This window comes from Ursus arctos, chromosome Y (genome assembly GCF_023065955.2).
Source record: "Ursus arctos isolate Adak ecotype North America chromosome Y, UrsArc2.0, whole genome shotgun sequence".
Lineage (NCBI taxonomy): Eukaryota > Metazoa > Chordata > Mammalia > Carnivora > Ursidae > Ursus > Ursus arctos.
Genome location: NC_079874.1, coordinates 24,148,864 through 24,167,441, shown reverse-complemented (window position 1 = coordinate 24,167,441; position 18,578 = coordinate 24,148,864). Strand labels below are relative to the sequence as shown.

At 34.8% G+C, this 18,578-nt stretch overlaps 1 protein-coding gene across 9 annotated transcripts in view; it reads right to left on the bottom strand.

Annotated features, from left to right (window-relative positions):
• LOC113248376 (lysine-specific demethylase 6A-like) overlaps positions 1 to 18,578 on the bottom strand; it is a 147,690-nt gene that overhangs the window by 29,594 nt on the left and 99,518 nt on the right. For all 9 annotated transcript variants that reach the window (XM_048213435.2, XM_026489776.4, XM_026489777.4 and 6 more), the window contains 4 exons: positions 16,406 to 17,184; positions 10,691 to 10,820; positions 9,339 to 9,444; positions 8,671 to 8,876 (listed from right to left, as the gene is read on the bottom strand). In XM_048213435.2, coding sequence (XP_048069392.1) covers positions 8,671 to 8,876; positions 9,339 to 9,444; positions 10,691 to 10,820; positions 16,406 to 17,184 — 1,221 coding nt within the window. The remainder of the gene's footprint in view (positions 1 to 8,670; positions 8,877 to 9,338; positions 9,445 to 10,690; positions 10,821 to 16,405; positions 17,185 to 18,578) is intronic.

The following is an 18,578-nucleotide window of genomic DNA, read 5'->3' as shown; positions in this document are numbered from 1 at the left end:
CATTGCACAATTAATAAAATAGTTTTATCTACAAGAGCATTACGGACTGATTTCAAAAGGAGTTTTTTTAATGACACATGTCACACACACTCAACAATCTTCAATGACCCCATTAAGTAAAAAACCAAGTAAAATCAAGCCAAATGGCATGGTACTAACCTGCTCCATCATTCACAAAATTAGTATTAAAAAACTCAGGTATTATGTAAAAAAACATGGGCCAATTCTAATTTTAATGTGGACCACCAGACATTCTAAAAATAGTAGATGAACTTCATTTTAAGTGATTTCAAGATAATTTTATTTATTTTTTTTTTAAAGATTTTATTTATTTGACAGAGAGACAGCCAGCGAGAGAGAGAACACAAGCAGGGGGAGTGAGAGAGAAAGAAGCAGGCTCCCAGTGGAGGAGCCTGATGTGGGGCTCGATCCCAGGACTCCGGGATCACACCCTGAGCCGAAGGCAGACACTTAAGGACTGAGACACCCAGGCGCCCCTCAAGAGAATTTTAAAGAAAACTGAAAAATAAAACAAAAATAACATAAAAGGGGCACCTGGGTGGCTCAGTCAGTTAAGTATCCAATTCTTGAATTTCGCTCAGATCATGATCTCATCGCTGTGAGATCAAGCCATGCTTCACGCTCCATGCTGGGCGAGGAGCCTGTTTGTCCCTCCACCTCCTCCACTGCTTCTTCCCCAGATCTCAGACAACTCCTCTCTCTCTTTCAAATAAAAAATAAATAAATAAAAATAATAAAATAATAAAATAAAGTAAAACTATAAAAAATGAGGAATTTTTTAGGAAAAAAGTTCTGGAAGTACATACATAACCCTAAGAACAACACTTTATGCCATATTTCAAAAAGAAAAAGCAAATAGTTTTCCATATGGACATTCCTCTGGAGTGAAATATGTAGGTTTCTACACTTGCCACAAATTCATAAAGATAATGAGAAAAATAAAAGCAAATTAGGGGACTACTGAAGTTACTTTACAATGTCAAATACCAAAACAAAAGTACAAATTCTAAACTGAAACAGTGTTTGCATATGAGTACAAATATAGCTATAGATGTACACAATAAGAAAAATAAAGATCTTCCATTTTATTTTATTTATTTTTTTATTTTTTTAAGATTTTTTAATTTATTTATGTGACAGAGAGACAGCCAGCGAGAGAGGGAACACAAGCAGGGGCAGTGGGAGAGGAAGAAGCAGGCTCCTAGCCGAGGAGCCTGACGTGGGACTCGATCCCGGAACGCCGGGAACACGCCCTGAGCCGAAGGCAGACGCTTAACGACTGCGCTACCCAGGCGCTCCCAAGATCTTCCATTTTAAGTTATGATTTTTGTTTAGTCATCCTGACCTTGCCTGTGTGGATTAATACTAACAAAATGAAAGGCATATAAACAAATTCTTTATAGTCTAATTTTTTGAGACTATATATAAATATAAAGCACATAGCACTAGAGAGGAATTTAAAAGCTGAATAAAATGTCTGTTACTCTTTTGACAAAGGTGCCAATATAATTCAATAAGGAAATGATGCTAAAAAACAACTGGAAATCCACAGTGAAAAGAATGAAACTGGATTCCTTCCTTTTACCATAACTCAGGATAAATCAAAGATATAAATGTAAGATGTACCACTATAAAATTCTTAAAATAAAATACACAGGAGTAAAAGCACAACCAAAGATTAGAGGACGATTTCTTAGCTATGACATCAAAGATAAAGCAATCAAAGTAAAGTAGTAATTCATCAAAAATAAAGTTTTGTGCTTCAAAGAACACTATCAAAAAAGTGAAAAGATAACTACTGAACAAGGAAAGTATTTACAAATTAAATACTTATCTAAGGACTTGGTTGGACCTTTAAGAAGAGCAGAAATAGCCACACTGAACTAAGATTCACTAAAAAGGTGAACAAATCTAAAAATCAATGATTTTCTGGTTAGTAAAAGAAGTGAAGATACAGGGTCAAAACTTTGCACCCAAACCTGGAGACAGACAGTAACAAAAATCATAACACGAAAAGATATCTCCACTGGAAACAATGCTGTGGCAAGGAAAACAGGGTAATTCACAATTTGCCAAAGACTCAATGTGAACATGTCTAACAGTTAAAAACTCCAGGGTAGGGGCATCTGGGTGGCTCAGCTGGTTGGGTGGCTGCCTTAGGCTCATTTCATGATCCTGGAGTCCCTGCTCAGCAGTAGTCTGCTTCTCCCTCTCCCTCTGCTCCCCCCTCTCCACCACCACCACTTGTGCTCTCTCTCACTCACTCTCTCTGAAATAAATAATCTTAAAAAACAAAACAGAAACTCCAGGGCAACAACACTAATGAGGGTGGGAGGTTCCAGCTGGGGTGTGGCATACTTGCCACAGCTAAACATTGAGAAGAGGCCACAATGAAAAGGGTAGGAAGGGTAGAGACATGGTCAGGAGCCAAACAAACTCACGGGACTGTCCGTGGGAGGCAGGGACACCCTGGGCTTAAAGAGCGGGAGAATCTAGACTGGCACACCAGGCACTGGAGACCACACACAGAAGGTATAGCTCCATGACATCTGGATTTGAAAACCACACTTAACACCTGCAATTCCCTAAATCAGTGGGCTGGGCTCTGGAAGAGCTGGGACAGATAGAAAACTGAGCACCCACCCTTAAAGACACAGAACAAACAGTTCCATAGAGATACAGCACAGATGCGGCTGTGTGAAAAGTGAAAGATTTGTTTACTAATCTCAGAGGTGTGCCGAAGGAGCAAGGATCTTTGGGACATTTCTCCAAAACAAAAACAAAAACAGGGGCACCTGGGTGGCACAGCGGTTAAGCGTCTGCCTTTGGCTCAGGGTGTGATCCCGGCGTTATGGGATCGAGCCCCCCATCAGGCTCCTCTGCTATGAGCCTGCTTCTTCCTCTCCCACTCCCCCTGCTTGTGTTCCCTCTCTGGCCAGCTACCTCTATCTCTGTCAATTAAATAAATAAAATCTTTAAAAACAAACAAACAAACAAACAAAAAACAAAAGGGGTGAGGAACCATTTCCTTCTCTTGCCCTCCAACCTAGATACTTGGAAACTTTTGGGAACCAGGACAGTGTGACCTGTCGCAGTTGTTCTATGGACATGCCCCTTCCAACACCAACAGCCTCAGTTACGGTCTCAGTTAGGGTCCCCTCCCACAGCATACAGATACACACCTTGCTATCACTGTGAGCTCCACCCCTGCATTATTCTGAGGACCTAGCCTCTGCAGGAGTACATCACAAGTGGCAACACAAGCTTGGTAGCGAGCAAGCAGTCCCAACAGGTGCCAACACCATCCTAAAGTAAATTCTGTCCACAGCAGAGGGAAAGATAACCAACCACACACATCCATCTGACTACCCCTGAAACAGTCTCAGGGCAGACATTAGGTCTGGCTGCAGGTTCGCCCACCAAGAAAAGCTTCTACAGGCACAACACACAAACCGTACCCTATAGTCTGGTGATTATGCAGCTCTGGCAAATCCCTGGTCTGATTCAACTCAAGCCCACGGAGGCCCCAAACCTGTCCACTAAAAATACAGAGACCAGGAATGCCTCAGTGGCTCAGGCAGTTAAGCATCCAACTTCTTGATTTTGGCTCAGGTCATGATCTCACTGCTGTGAGATTGAGCCCAGGCTCCATGCTCAGTGTGGAGTCAACTTGAGATTCTCTCTCTCCCATTCCTCTTCCCCTTTGCCCCTCCCTTTGCCTGTGTGCTCTTGCTCTCAAATAAATAAATAAATAAATAAATAAATAAATAAATATCGTGAAAAACAAAAGCAAAAAACAACTCTATTCTCTTGACTAAAAAAAACAAACAAAAACAATACAGGAACCAATCCAAAGCCACAACAGACAAAGAGAGCCACTGCAGATGACTGGACTGACGGCAAACACAGCTCAGCCACAATAGTAGGGTGCATATAACACACACATAGAAGACACCCCTGAACAGGGCACATCACACTACAGAATACCACAGGACTTCTTCATAAAACCAACACTAATAAGAATACGAGATGTAGCTGACTTGCCTAATACACAGAAACCCAGGGAGTTAGACAAAATGAAGAGATACAGGAGTTTGTCCCAAATGAGAGAACATGACAAAAATCAGAGCAAGAGACCTAAAAAAATAAAAAACAAACAAAACACAAAAACAAAACAGAAATAAACAATATGTCTGATAGAGAATTTAAAGTAATGGTCAGAAACATACTTACTGGACTTAAGAGTGGAGGATCTCAGTGAGACCATCAACAAAGAGACAGAAAACATAAAAAAGAACCAACTGCAGATGAAGAACTCAATAACTGAAATTAAAAATACACTAGAGGGGATAAAGAGTATACTAGAGGAAGCAGAAGAATGGCTCAGCAACCTGGAGGACAGAGTAACCAGAAGCAATCAAGCTGACCAGAAGAAAGAAAGGAGAGTAATACAAATGAGAAGAGGTTAAGGAAACTCAGTGACATCATCAAACATAATAACATTTGCATTATAGGAATTCCAAAAAGGAAAGAGAAAAGGGGGCAAAAAATTTATTTCACGAAATAACAGTTAAAAACTTCCCTAATCTGGGAGAAAGAAATCCAGATCTAGGAGGCACAGAAGACCCTCAACAAAATCAACCCAAGGACGTCCACACAAGACACATGGTAATTAAAATGGCAAAAAGCAGTGATAGAGAGAATTTTAGAAGCAACAAGAGAAAAGAAAGCAGTTACATACAAGGGAAACCCAAAAAGCTATTAGCTGATTTTTCACCAGAAACTTTGCAGAGCGAGAAAGAATTGGTATGATATATTCAAAGCACTAAAAAACAAACAAACAAACAAACAAACAAACAAACAAACTTCAGCTAAGAACACTCTATCCACCAAGGCTATCATTCAGAATAGGAAAGATAAAGATTTTCCTAGAAAAACAGAAGTTAAAGGAATTCATAAGCACTAAGGCAGACTTACAAGAAATGTTAAACGGGATTCCTTTGAGTGGAAAAGAAAGCCCATAAGCAGGAGTAATAAAAGTAGGAAGCACGAAAACAAATAGGTTTATCTGTAAAAATCAATCAAGAGATTCACAAAATAAAAGGATATAAAATAGGACACTATATTCCTAAAACAGGGAAGGGAGAGGACTAAAAATTAAGTGCTTTTAGAATTGGTTCAAAATTAAGTGACCATAAACAAAGAAAAAAAGAGACAAACAAAAAACCAAATTCAATTCTAGAGAACTGGTGGTTACCAGAGGGAAGGTTTGGGGTGGGACCTCAGCCAATCCTCTGTATCTACAAGTTTGTTAACAGAAAACACCACAATGGCTAGATGAAATTTACTGGTGAGTTCCTCAGTACTCTTAACAAGGCCAAGATAATGATTACCTTAATACCAACATTAACATTGTAAGAATCACCAAAGATGTTACAACCACACACACACACACACACACACACACACAAGAATGTGTCTTATAAACACAGGTGCAAAAATCCTCAGCAAAATCAGCAACTGAAATCCAATCCAATAAAAAGAATTATATACCATGGGCAAGCGGGATCTATCCCACGTATGCAGGCTGATTCAATATTGGGAAACCACTGTAATCCACCACGTTAAAAACTGAAGAAGCAAAACCATATGATCATACCATCGATGCAGAAAAAGCAAAATAAAACACATGCATGAATGCATAAACCTGCAATACTGAGGTACTTCCTTCACCTGGAAAGATTATCTACAAAAAGACTACATCTACATTATAAGAACAGTGAGGAACCCAAAGCACTCCCCAAGATCAGGGATAAAGCAAGGTTGGTTCCATCAAATTATACTGTGACTTTTTTTTTCTTTCACTTTTGGTAGATTAGTAATTAAATAAACTGTGGTATGTATCCAGAAAAAGAAATGTTATTCAGAGATATAAAAAAATGAGCTTTCAAGATATGAGAAGACAGAGGAAACTTAGATGCATATTTTTATATAAAAGAATCCAATGTGAAAAGGATACTTACAATATATTCAAACTCTAGGACATTCTGGAAAATGCAAAACTAGAAATATAAAAACATCAATGGTTTCCTGGAAGGAAGTTATAATTAGGTAAAGGACATAGAATTTCTAGAGCAATGGAATTCTCTATATGATACTACACTGTTGGGGAGCGCCTGGGTGTCTCAGCTGGTTAACCGTCTGAACCTTGATTTTGGCTCAGGTCGTAATCTCAGTATTGTGATACTGAGCTATGCATAGGGCTCACACTCAGCAGGGAACCTGCCTGAGATTCTCTCCCTCTCCTTCTGCTCCTTGCCCCACTCATAATCTCTCTCAAATAAATACACAAATCTTAAAAAAAAAAAAAAATGAAAAAATGTGCAAATTAGGTATCTGATACAGGATTAACATCAAGAATACAGAGAAAATTCCTACAAGAAAACAAAATACAATTCAATCTTAAAAATGGGCAATGGGGGTGCCTGGGTGGCACAGCGGTTAAGCGTCTGCCTTTGGCTCAGGGCGTGATCCCGGCATTATGGGATCGAGCCCCACATCAGGCTCCTCTGCTATGAGTCTGTTTCTTCCTCTCTCACTCCCCCTGCTTGTGTTCCCTCTCTTGCTGGCTGTCTCTATCTCTGTCAAATGAATAAATAAATAAAATCTTTAAAAAAAAAAAGGGGCAATGAAACTGAAGAGCTATTTCTCCAAAGGTGGTACACAAATGCCTAATGAGCAAAAGAAAAGATTCTCAACATCATTAATCATAAGGGAAATGCAAATCAAAACCATAGGATATCACTCCACACCCATTACAACAGCTATTATTAAAAACAACAACGAAAAAAAAAAAAATCCCAGAAGTAGCAAGATAACAAGTGTTGGGAGGATACAAAGAAGCTGGAACTGGTGTGTGCTACTGGTAGAAATACAATATGACACAGCCATTGTGGAAAACAGGTTCTTAAACATTGAACACAGAATAACCATATGATATAGCCATTCTACTTCTAGTTATAGACCCAAAAAACTGAAAGGAGGGGTGAGACCATATTTGAACACAAATTTTCATGTCAGTATTATTCACAATAGACAAATGAAAATAATACAAGCGCCCATGAACAGATATATGGAAAAACAAAATCTTACATATATACAATGGAGTATTTTCAGCTTTTAAAAGAAATGAAATTGTGATGCATACTACAAAATACATGATTATGATTATTATACATTATTATTACTTTCTGGTAAAAGAAATAACCAAGATACAAAAGGACAAATATCATATGATAACAGTATTATAAGCAACCAGAAGAGTCTCATTTATAGGAAAAGAAAGTAGAACAGTGGTTACCAGGGACCATGGAAAAAAGATAATGGTAATTTAATACTTAGAAGATAGTTCCAGAGTGAGATGATGAAAAGTGCTGGAGATAGTAGTGATAGTTGAACAACACTGTAAATTTAAAGCCAATGAACTGCACGTGTAAAAATTACACATATGTAAATTTGTAATGTATAACTTAGCACAAAAAACTCTATACATACACAATTTGCACATAAATTATTCTTCTGGTATCAATTATTAAAAATGTAAAAGGAAGTCAGAACCTTAAACACTTTCTAAAAATAAATGACATGAAAGATTACAAATTTAAACTGTACTATATGTGGTATATCAGCTTTGGTACTTGTTCATGCATTCTTTAAAGAGTTGACTAGCTTAAAAAAAAAAAAAAAACACTGGTATTTTTTTTTAAAAGAAATAAGCTTAAGAAGAAGTATCTTCAACAATGCTTACCCTATTTTTAATGAGATTGCTGCATTATTTTGTCCATAATATACTCAGTTCAAAATCAGTTTACTTTTTATAATTTTTCTTTCATCCTTTTATTATTTATTTGTATTTATATTTATTTCTATATAAGATGAAACACAATGTTATACTAGCTTCAGGTTTTACAACATAATGTGCAACAGCAACTCCATACTTGATGATATATTCACCACAACCGTGTACCATCTTCAAACAGTTAGTTCAAATTAAAAACAAACATAATTCAAGCAAGTGTTTGAAAAATGTATTTAGTGATCTCATTACCAAAGTTTGTGAAAGAATCCACAAAGTTCTATTTTAGTAACTGCTAGAGGATTCAATTTCTGATTTGCTTCATAGTAGGCCTTTTAAGAACCCTTATTTTGTTATGTTTTTGTACTTCTCATATATTTTGACACATTTCTGCTTCTCCTGCAGTCTTCTTTAAAGACTACAAGTGAGACACAAGAGTACTAATGTTCCCTATAGTACTTTTCATATAAAACAAAGTGAAAACAACTTTTCATTTACTAAATGAACGAGACCTACACAGATAGTTTTACTTAATATTTTATCACTCTACAATTATTAAGTAGACTTACTTTAACATTTTTATTAGAAATGTTTCAAAATTAGAAGTTATCTTATGAAACAATTTTTTTCAATTAACAAAATATAGTTTATCAATTCCACCTTTGCTTAAATTGTTAATAGTTCAATAATTTCTAAGTTACAGCACTTATGAAACAGTTATACGAACTAAACAGGATTGTTATATAGAAGTAATGTGCAAATAGCAAAATAATCTCCAGGAAATAAATACTCACCCTCAATGATTCCTGGAAGGAGGAGGCTTGGTATTGTGCATACTTAGCAATTGTAGTATGAGATCTATTACTTTCACAACGCCAGATTTTCTTAGTTCCAGTGGGATCCCAGTTTTCATCTGCTGGTTGCAACAACTGTGTCCTCACCTCAACAGTATGTTCATTGTTAGCTTCTACCAAAGTTTTGGTAGAAAAAAGTCCAAGATCTTCATAAATAAATAAGTTGTGTTAAAAAAATTGTATTTGAAACACTGAACATCTGAAAGTATTTAGAAAAAACTTTAAGGAACTCCATTCATTTTTCTGAAGACTGCTTGAAGCCATGTGGTGCCATATTTGCAAAGCAATGCTTTGAAAACACTAGATCTAACCATCATTACAGGATATAAAAAGGAGCTGTAGGACTTACAAACAGGATATAATTTTGCCCACATTTATAGCTTAGAAAGACTTCTATCATGTAATCTAAAACAGTAATGTTGCATAATGATACCCAATTAAAAACATAAATATGCCAATACTGGCATCGTCTACTAAAAATGTGCTATAGAGGCAGAGAGGAAAGAACACTGAACACTGAAAGGGGAAAAAAAGTTACTGCCAATGTTTTAAAATACTAAAGATAGTTAAAAAAAAAAAAAGTTCAAACTTTCTTTTTTCAATCTTACCTAGTTTAAGAGCTCCAGCAAGGCCACGTATTACAGTAACAGGGTTTTTGGGATTTGTACAAAACTGATGTAATGGAGGAAAGAAAGCGTCACGCTTTGTTTCCAACTGTAAAATTAAAATGTTTTGTTAGATTTCATAAAAACGATTAAGTATTATACTGCAAATCTATATTTGCTTTTTCAGCAGTCATTTTTACATCTACAATGTATCTTAACCATTAATACTGTGTTGCTACACATTACAGTATTTTATCATTAGTTGTTGTAGGAAATTATTATTAGGAGATAAAAGCTACATAAATTTCTCTTTTAAAGAAACATCTTAATCTGGTACAGTTTCAAATGATATTATCAATGTATTATATTACACTATTACATCACATTATACTAAAATTGATATTGATGATATTTAAACATTTTAGTACTTCAAAGTATTACCTAAGTGTACTTTAACTGTACTTCCATACTTCTTGTATGAAAGAGGTGGGAGAAGTAAACTTAATGCTCAACATCGAAGTGTTTTAAAAACTAAAAGCAAAATTAAAAAAGGACTGAATAAGACCCATCAAGGTAAGTATTCATTTTGCATTTATTCCCTCAGAGTTTATTTCATGTTTATCTCACATCTTCCCTTCACAATAAGATATGCATACATTTTAATTTGATAATAATGTAACACTGGGGAAAGAAAAGGCCAAATCTTCAAAACCCTCTATCTATAAAATCATTAATGCTTATTATTCAATTTTTAGCTCAAAACTTTTTTTGCACCTAAGGAACACAGCAAGGATGGACAACAAAACTCCGTGGGAAACAATCAAATTATTTTTATTTGTATCAACTTAAAACAATGTACACTTTATTTAAAATGTAAGACATACAGTGTACATTTAGAACAATGTTAACCAAAAAATGACACAAAACAATTCTTTCAGTACTCTTCTATAATCCCATTCCATCTGTGAGAAGATATTTAAATTTAAATATTACCTTCAACAAATCTTTCTGAATAAACCAGTAGTCAAAAAACAACAGTTGGTAAATATTTTTGGTTTAATGGACTACACGTTTTTAACTACTTAACGTCAGTCTAGTGCAAAGCAATCACAGACAACATATAAATAAAAAGCAGGGATGTTTAGCAATAATCTTTGGTAAAAAACCGTAGGTATTTAGATAGGGAAATGTTATTTATCATCTTCTGGGATAAAGTATGTTTTGCACAATCATCAACTTATGAGAAAAAATTTAACTTTGGCTAAGAGAGCATCTGCATTTGTATAAAAATATATCTTCAAAAGACAGGTAAGTTCAGACACTTGATATATTCATATTTTGTTAGTGAAACTCACATAAATACTAGGTGTGGGTGGATTCAACTTGTCTTTAGGCAAGGGAGGGTATGGTGAAGTTGGTGGTCTTGGAGGTGGACATTTATCCAACAAAATATGACTATTAGACAATCCATTTTTGCCGAGATTCCTGGAAAATAATAAGCAGAAAAAATGTATCAGCTATTCATTAATTGTGAAAATAGAAAGTAAAAAAAAGAAACTGAAATTAAGGTTTAGGTATCAAGCATTCACAAAAATAAAATCATGCTTTGTTATTGGTATTCATTCAGGAAAATAATCAAAAAAGTAATGCTGGCAGATACTTTGATTTCTTCTATCATTTAAGGAAAACTAAGTGAAATACACTGTATATCCACATAACAAGTTATTGACAAAATTTTTCTAATTTTCCAATTTATTTTCGTGCCTGAAAAATATTAACATGTTTCACCTTTAGATTTTCTTCACTTAATGTTAACAGTACTTTGAACCAAAGATAGGATAAGGTAATAATCTCATACTAGGATTTGTCTCTTTTCCTAAATGTCTTAATTATTTACAGAATAACTTTTGAAAACTTTCGAATCCAGAAAGACCATTTGTTTTCTATTTTCAAAACTGAATTTCTGTGTAATTCCCTAATATCCAGGAAGACACCATTTATGTAATTTATGACATTTATGACAACTGTAATTTACGACACTAATATTTAAAATATGTAATTGTAGGCATTGGATTAATATTTTTCCTTTAATGAAAGATATTTTTATAAATTACAAATTCTTATAGTGTAGGCAAATTACTCCAAAATACAAACTTTTTTTTAGTAGAAGCACATTATAGGAATATTACTAAAGCTTTAAAATTAAAAAAACCAATCACCTCAAAACAAATACAGAAAACTGTTATGTCTTTGAAATCATTTAGACTGGGTTGCCTAAGTGGCTCAGTTGGTTGGGCATAAGGCTCTGTTTCAGCTCAGGTCATGATCTCAGAGGCAGTGGCATGGAGCAGGTACGGGGCTCCGCCCTGTTCTCTCTCTCCCTTCCCCCCCCATGTGCACATACTCTCTCTCCCTCACCCACTAAATGTTTTAAAAAAAAATGAAGACAGATTATCCTATTCAATTATTAAATTAAAAAATAATCAACGTGGGGTGCCTGGGTGGCTCAGTCCTTAAGTGTCTGCCTTCGGCTCAGGTCATGATCCCTGGGATCAAGCCCCGCAATCGGGCTCCCTGCTCAGCGGGAAGCCTGCTTCTCCCTCTCCCACTCCCCCTGCTTGTGTTCCCTCTCTCGCTGTCTCTGTCAAATAAATAAATAAACAGTTTAAAAAAATTAATCAATGTATTTAGATATGTAAGGAAAACAGCTCTTAAAAATATTACAGTTTCAAAGAATGTGGAAACTATTTTGGAGAGTAAAATATGCATCAGTAACTGCGTTAATGTAAGTACAGATTAGGATTTTAAAATTTCAGATCACATAATAACACAAATTAAAAGCAAAATTATCATTTCTTGATTAACTTTATTTTGCTAAGGAAAAAACTGAAGTTAGGCCTTCTGGGTAATGAAAACTAAGGCTTCAAGTGCAATCCCTATCAACTTTTCAGATGCCATATTAAATAGCCGTGAGGCTGCATAACCTATTCTTTTTTAACTATGACAAAGAGCTTCTGTTATTACAATTAAGAACTAAGTTTAAAATTACTGACTTGTTTTTAAAATAAAACAATGTGAAGACCTATATTAAAATAAATTTTACACTTAACTACTAATTAAGGTTAAATGTTAAATGAATAGGTCCCAGTATTGATCTATAAAAATATGATGACCTGTATGTTTACATTACAGTTAGATATGATACATTTTAAAGTTTTAAGATACAGTATTGATTCTAATTTATAAAATCCACAGAATACCTCCTTTTCACAAGTAAAAAATACCTGTCTGAAGCTGATAAAGGGAAAATTCAAGTATCTTCATTAGACTAATACATTAAGACTCAATACAATCTCTACATAATAAAGAAATGGTTTCAATGCTGAATTATGCATCACTTTATACAAAATACTATTCAGTCTGATTACAAAAATCTTGTTTCACAGAAAGAAATGTGATAGAATATAACCAATAATATACCAAAAAATATGGGTCAAGTATTAACATGCTCTTCATCTTCTAAGCCAATTTAATGTAGCACCAAGTTTAGCTATTCTCAATATGAAAAATGAGACTAGGTATAAGAAATGATAGCTAGTACAAGTCTGCCTCTACAATTCTGTAACAGAACAGATTATGGATATATAGAAACTCAAGCAATGTAAAGTAGAAATACATTTGAATAAAGAAAGAAAAAGATAAGGCATGCACAAGAGAGCCAAAACTAATTCAATCACTTGAATACTGAAGTTATAAACTAAACTCTTAAAAGCAGCAAGATACTGTAACTGCGACCAAGATGAACCAAACAATAGCACTTTAAAAATAACTATGACTTAAGGCGCCTGGGTGGCTCAGTTGATTAAGCGCCTGACTTTGGACTTCGCTCAGGTTATGACCCTGGAGGTTATGAAATTGAGCCTGGTGTCTGGCTCGGGGCAGAAGCCTGCTTGAGATTCTCTCCCTCTGCATCTGTCCCTCACCTCTCCCTAAGAAAATAAATTAAATTAAAAAAAATAAAAATAACCACAACCTTGAAAACTTCTGAGAACACAGACATGTAAGAAAACTCAGAACAAGTAATACAATGAAATTACATGGTAATTGCTTAATATATTTCTACCTATTCAAGTCAAAAGCTCTAAGAGCTCAGAACTAATTCATGTTTTTGTTAAGAAAGAAGCCACAAGTTTTTCTCTGCTAAAAATACAAGAAAGTCAACCCCAGGGCAGAAGTATAGGGTTGTGGACAATAAAAATAAATGAGTTTCTAAATAAGCATGTATCTGTAATTGTTCATGAGAAACTTTACTATAACAATCCAAACTGTAAGGGGAAGAAGGGGGGGTATATATAGGAATGATTAAGAGTTTCATTTTTTTTTTTTTTTAAGATTTTATTTATTTATTCGACAGAGATAGAGACAGCCAGTGAGAGAGGGAACACAAGCAGGGGGAGTGGGAGAGGAAGAAGCAGGCTCATACCGGAAGAGCCTGATGTGGGGCTCGATCCCATAACGCCAGGATCACACGCTGAGCTGAAGGCAGGCGCTTAACCGCTGTGCCACCCAGGCGCCCCTAAGAGTTTCATTTTTAAAGACTTCTTAAATCTTATTTAACTCTATTAGGGAAATCCATTATTATATGAAAATTATTTTTAAAACACCTTATTTAAATTTACTTTCAAACACATCATTTAGAACAAAAAATGAAAGGTGTTCTACAGATAAACGCTTATACAATTTACTTTTTTTTTCCTCCAGAAGTTACTCAATGAATTCATATTCTTATAAAGGAAGTATCAGTGTGAGAGCAACGAGGGAACTCTCACACTGATACTTCCTTTATAGGAATATGAATTCATCCTGAGCAGGATACGTCAATATCAATCAACAGAACTGCAAGACAGTTATCACCTGTCAACCTGGCTCTTTCTCAAAGCCTCAGAATAATTTTAACCTTAACTTTCAGATCCTGTTCTGTTATTCTCTTTCCTCTGTCCTTTATTTTCTATTTATTTTTCCCTTTCTGATTTCCAAATGAATGGTGGTGTTGAATGTGTCTTCAATACTAAATTAACACTTACACTGGAAAACTGAAAAAACCATGCAGTCACAGGTTTCTATACAGTGTCTTACAGATACTTGCAACTTTATTTCTAAATATTTTATTTTTAAGTAATCTCTACAGCAAATGTTGTGCTGGAACTCACAAGCTTGAGATCAAGAGTCACATATATTCTTCCAAATGAGCCAGCCAGTCACCCCAATACTTGCAATTTTAAAAAATAAAATTCATATCCGATGTAATGCAAAAGGCTTTTAAGTAGTTGCTATGCCAAAAACCAATCTCCAAGAAACTATTTTACCCAACACTGAATATTTACGGATATCTTGAAAATGAAATGCGGTTAAAATCTCTTATCTACCAAAAAAAATGAGATACCAATTTCATTTAACTGTAACTTTACATAAAATATTAGTTATTTCCATTACTCCACACCAGGTGGCTGCCAAGTACAAAGTACATAAAAATTTTAAATGTGCTATACTGTTTAACTTTGTCAGTGACACCCATTTAATGGCTGACTCACAATCCTAATAAAAGAATCTAAGTAACGCACGTCCAAACAAGTTTTAGGTAAAGCAAATAGAGAATACATAACAACTACCAGTTTCAAGAGAAGATTTACAGTGATTAAGCAAGAATTATTTTCAACGTTGAAATTCAAAACTTGTAGTAAACAAAATAGTCTAGGTAGTTCAAAATTACTTAAAAACAGCATGTATTTTCTATTTTACTTAATTTCATCAAGTTAGAACAATCTTTTTAAATTCCGATGTATTAAGTGTTCAAATTTCAAATGTTATGTAATATACATATTACAGAGCATTTCATATATGTGCCCTAAGCACTTACTTTATCTGAATTTTATTGTCTTATAAAGATAATTTATGAGTAAATTCAAGAAAGGAAGAAGATAATTTATTATTTAATTTAGGATTAGATTTTATTGTGTTTAGTATAAACAGAATAAAAACACTACATTAAAAACTTGTTATCAGGTTTCTTTTTGAGGTGCTAAAGTTCCTGTAAAATTGACTGTGGTGATAGCTGCACATATCTGGGAATATACTAAAATACCAATGAACTGTACATTTTTTTTTAATTTTTTTTTAAAGATTTTATTCATTTATTCGACAGAGATAGAGATAGCCAGCAAGAGAGGGAACACAAGCAAGGGGAGTGGGAGAGGAAGAAGCAGGCTCATAGCGGAGGAGCCTGATGTGGGGCTCGATCCCATAACGCTGGGATCACGCCCTGAGCCGAAGGCAGATGCTTAACCACTGTGCCACCCAGGCGCCCCTGAACTGTACATTTTAAATGTGATATATGTGAATCATACCACAGCAAAGCGTTTTTTAAAAAGATAAATTAAGATATGTAAGGGGGGAAATCTGGTGTCACAATAACAAAACAGTCTTCCTTGTTCTTTGATTCTTCATCTTTGTGGGAAGGCAAAAAGTTAAGAAAAAAATTTCTGAGAGTAGCAGAATATGGTTACCCTTAGCAGAATAGCTGACCATCTGTAATACTTCTTAGTTCTTTCAGCCTTTCGTCTTCTTCCTCCTATCCACTTTATAACCTCTCCTACAGTTAGACAAAGTGTTACCAAAAAAGAAAACACACAGTATAGTTTTCCAGACTTTACTGTTTTCTATCAAATATGATTTAATTCATTCTCAGACTTTATTTCCAAGAGTAAGGTCAATCATAGGGAAGCAAATAACTCAGATCACCAGCAGAACACAATCCTAGTTAAAAGCATGCCTCTCACGTAAAGCAGGCTGTAGAAAAAGGTTTTTCACATCTGATACATTGCTGAAGTATAACCATAATACGAAACGTAAAAAAGACCCTTTTGAAATTGTTATTTTAGATAAGTTACTATATCACAGTTTACATTTTTTCCTGAAACATAATTTCTATATAAAATCAAAATATTATTTCAGTTTACTGATTTGAACAGTAGTCAACCATTCCTATTTCGTGACAGATTTCCCATACTAACCTGCATGCTTTCAGAACTTCCGAGGAACTTGAGTATATGGACACAGACATTGATGGTATAATATGAGGACCAGGTTTTTGGCTAATTATAGGCAGGTCTGTTTTTATAGAGCTCTGTGAGTTCTCCAGACCCTCTCCATTAAGTGTATGTAACCTACTGTGAGGACTGTTAAGGCTGGAAACCCTGTGTGTAGCTGTCTGTTCAGTGGATTTTGGAGAAGGTGTTGTGGTAGAAATGACTGAAGAGGGTGAAGAGGCAACAGAATCATTAGTCTTTGTACAAATAGTGGGGTAAAAATTATTGACTTTGTCACAGGCTCCACTACCCCCACTGTCACTGGCTTTTCCAACCAACAAGGCAGAGACCTGAGGATTGTCTGAAATCTGTACATTTGGTGATGTGGAATCTCCATGGTTAGGACTACAAACAGGTTCTGCCATCAACTGCTGAACATGATTAGAAAGTCCTTTGACACCGGCACAGCCATTAGGTTTGTCTCCAACATGCCTGCTTATTTCAGGCACCAAGGATCGATTTCCTGAAGGTTTGCTCTCTTTGGTAAAGGTAATGCCTTGTTGTCCACCTGAGGTAGGAATATGAGAGGAGAGGTGATTGAGAGCAGCTCCCTGTGTTACTGAATTGCTAGGCAGAGTTCGAATTCCAGTCTGTTTCTGAATAGCAGTGCTAGCTGCCTGGAGATACTGGGCAGGCCCAGTGGAAATGGGAGGTTGTTCATCATTAGGTCCTGCCAAATGTGAACTCTGACCTTTGTGAAGACCCTTGGAGGAAAAAGAAAGAAAGAAAGAAAGAAAGAAATTACCAAGATTTGTTTGAGTCTATTATTTTGCAAACTGAGGATACATATACAGAACAGTAACTGAGGATTAAAAATATTTTATGAACCACAAAAATAAGCAATTAAATGTGCAATGTAACTTAATCCAAAACCTAGAATTTATTTTAGAGTTTCCATAACCCACTGATTAACATGGTTAGAATCTTTGGCAAAAATTAGATAACTAGACTGCATAATTTGTTTGTATTAGTGTGCCAAAATATTTCTTCACATAAGGCTTTAAGAATTTTTAATGCTCATTTCTGTTACATACATTTTCATGTTTAGAGAAATGTATCTGTAAATTTAGATATGGGAAAAATACAGTCATTATCAAGTGAAGCCGTTAACACAAACTAAATGGCACAAGTCACTTATCTAAACAGTATTATAAATTTAATTCAGAACGTGTACTTAGTAAACCTTTAAAATTATCAGTGACCCTATACAAAAATCTAGCAAGTATTCTTCATCCAAAAAGCAAAAACTATTAAATCTCTGAATATATTTCAAGAAATAACTTACATGGATTACCATATTCTCACCCTCAGCCCTCATAACCCACAAACATTTTATGTGCTGTTCTCACTAATTACTCAAGAATTGATGCACTTTTACTTAAATTCTCAAGATTAGCAGACTACATGGAGAATGTGAGGGCATTATTATGGGATAGTTTACCAAAATCATTAAGTTTTGAACAAAAGGGAAGTTATATATGGAATTGAAATATACAATGAATTAAATTAATTTTACCTGGTTGAACTGCTCTAAAAAGATTCTCATTTTGTTTTACTGAGTAATGAAGCAACACTGATTAATACAGAATAAGAAAACAATAATTTAATACTTCCCAAGCTACTCTAATAGACCATGAAAACTACTAACTTCTTTTGAGTTAGAAATACAATTATACACTAATATATTTTTAATATAAAACTCTGTATGGAGTTAAACCTTAAAACCCTAGAGAGTATCTTAGAATTGGCAATTCTAAGTTCGTAATTAATTTAGCAACAAGGCAAAGACCTTCTGCTTTCATATGAAATGGAATTAAGTTATATGCACAGTAAAGTCAGTTTTATGTATTAAAATCTGCCAGCATGCTGCTGCTCTTAAGTTTTATCATCTAAAACACCCTAAACTAACAATATATTTTAAATCAAGAATATCACTTACATTTTATCTACTTTAATACTGGGCACATTAAAAATGACATAAATTAAGAGTATAAAAGGACACTCTAGCTTGAAATAAATAAAATAAAAGATCAATGGAGTAGTTAGGATAAAATCCTTAAAATTCTTATTGTATAAAATCAGTTTTCATAAAATAACA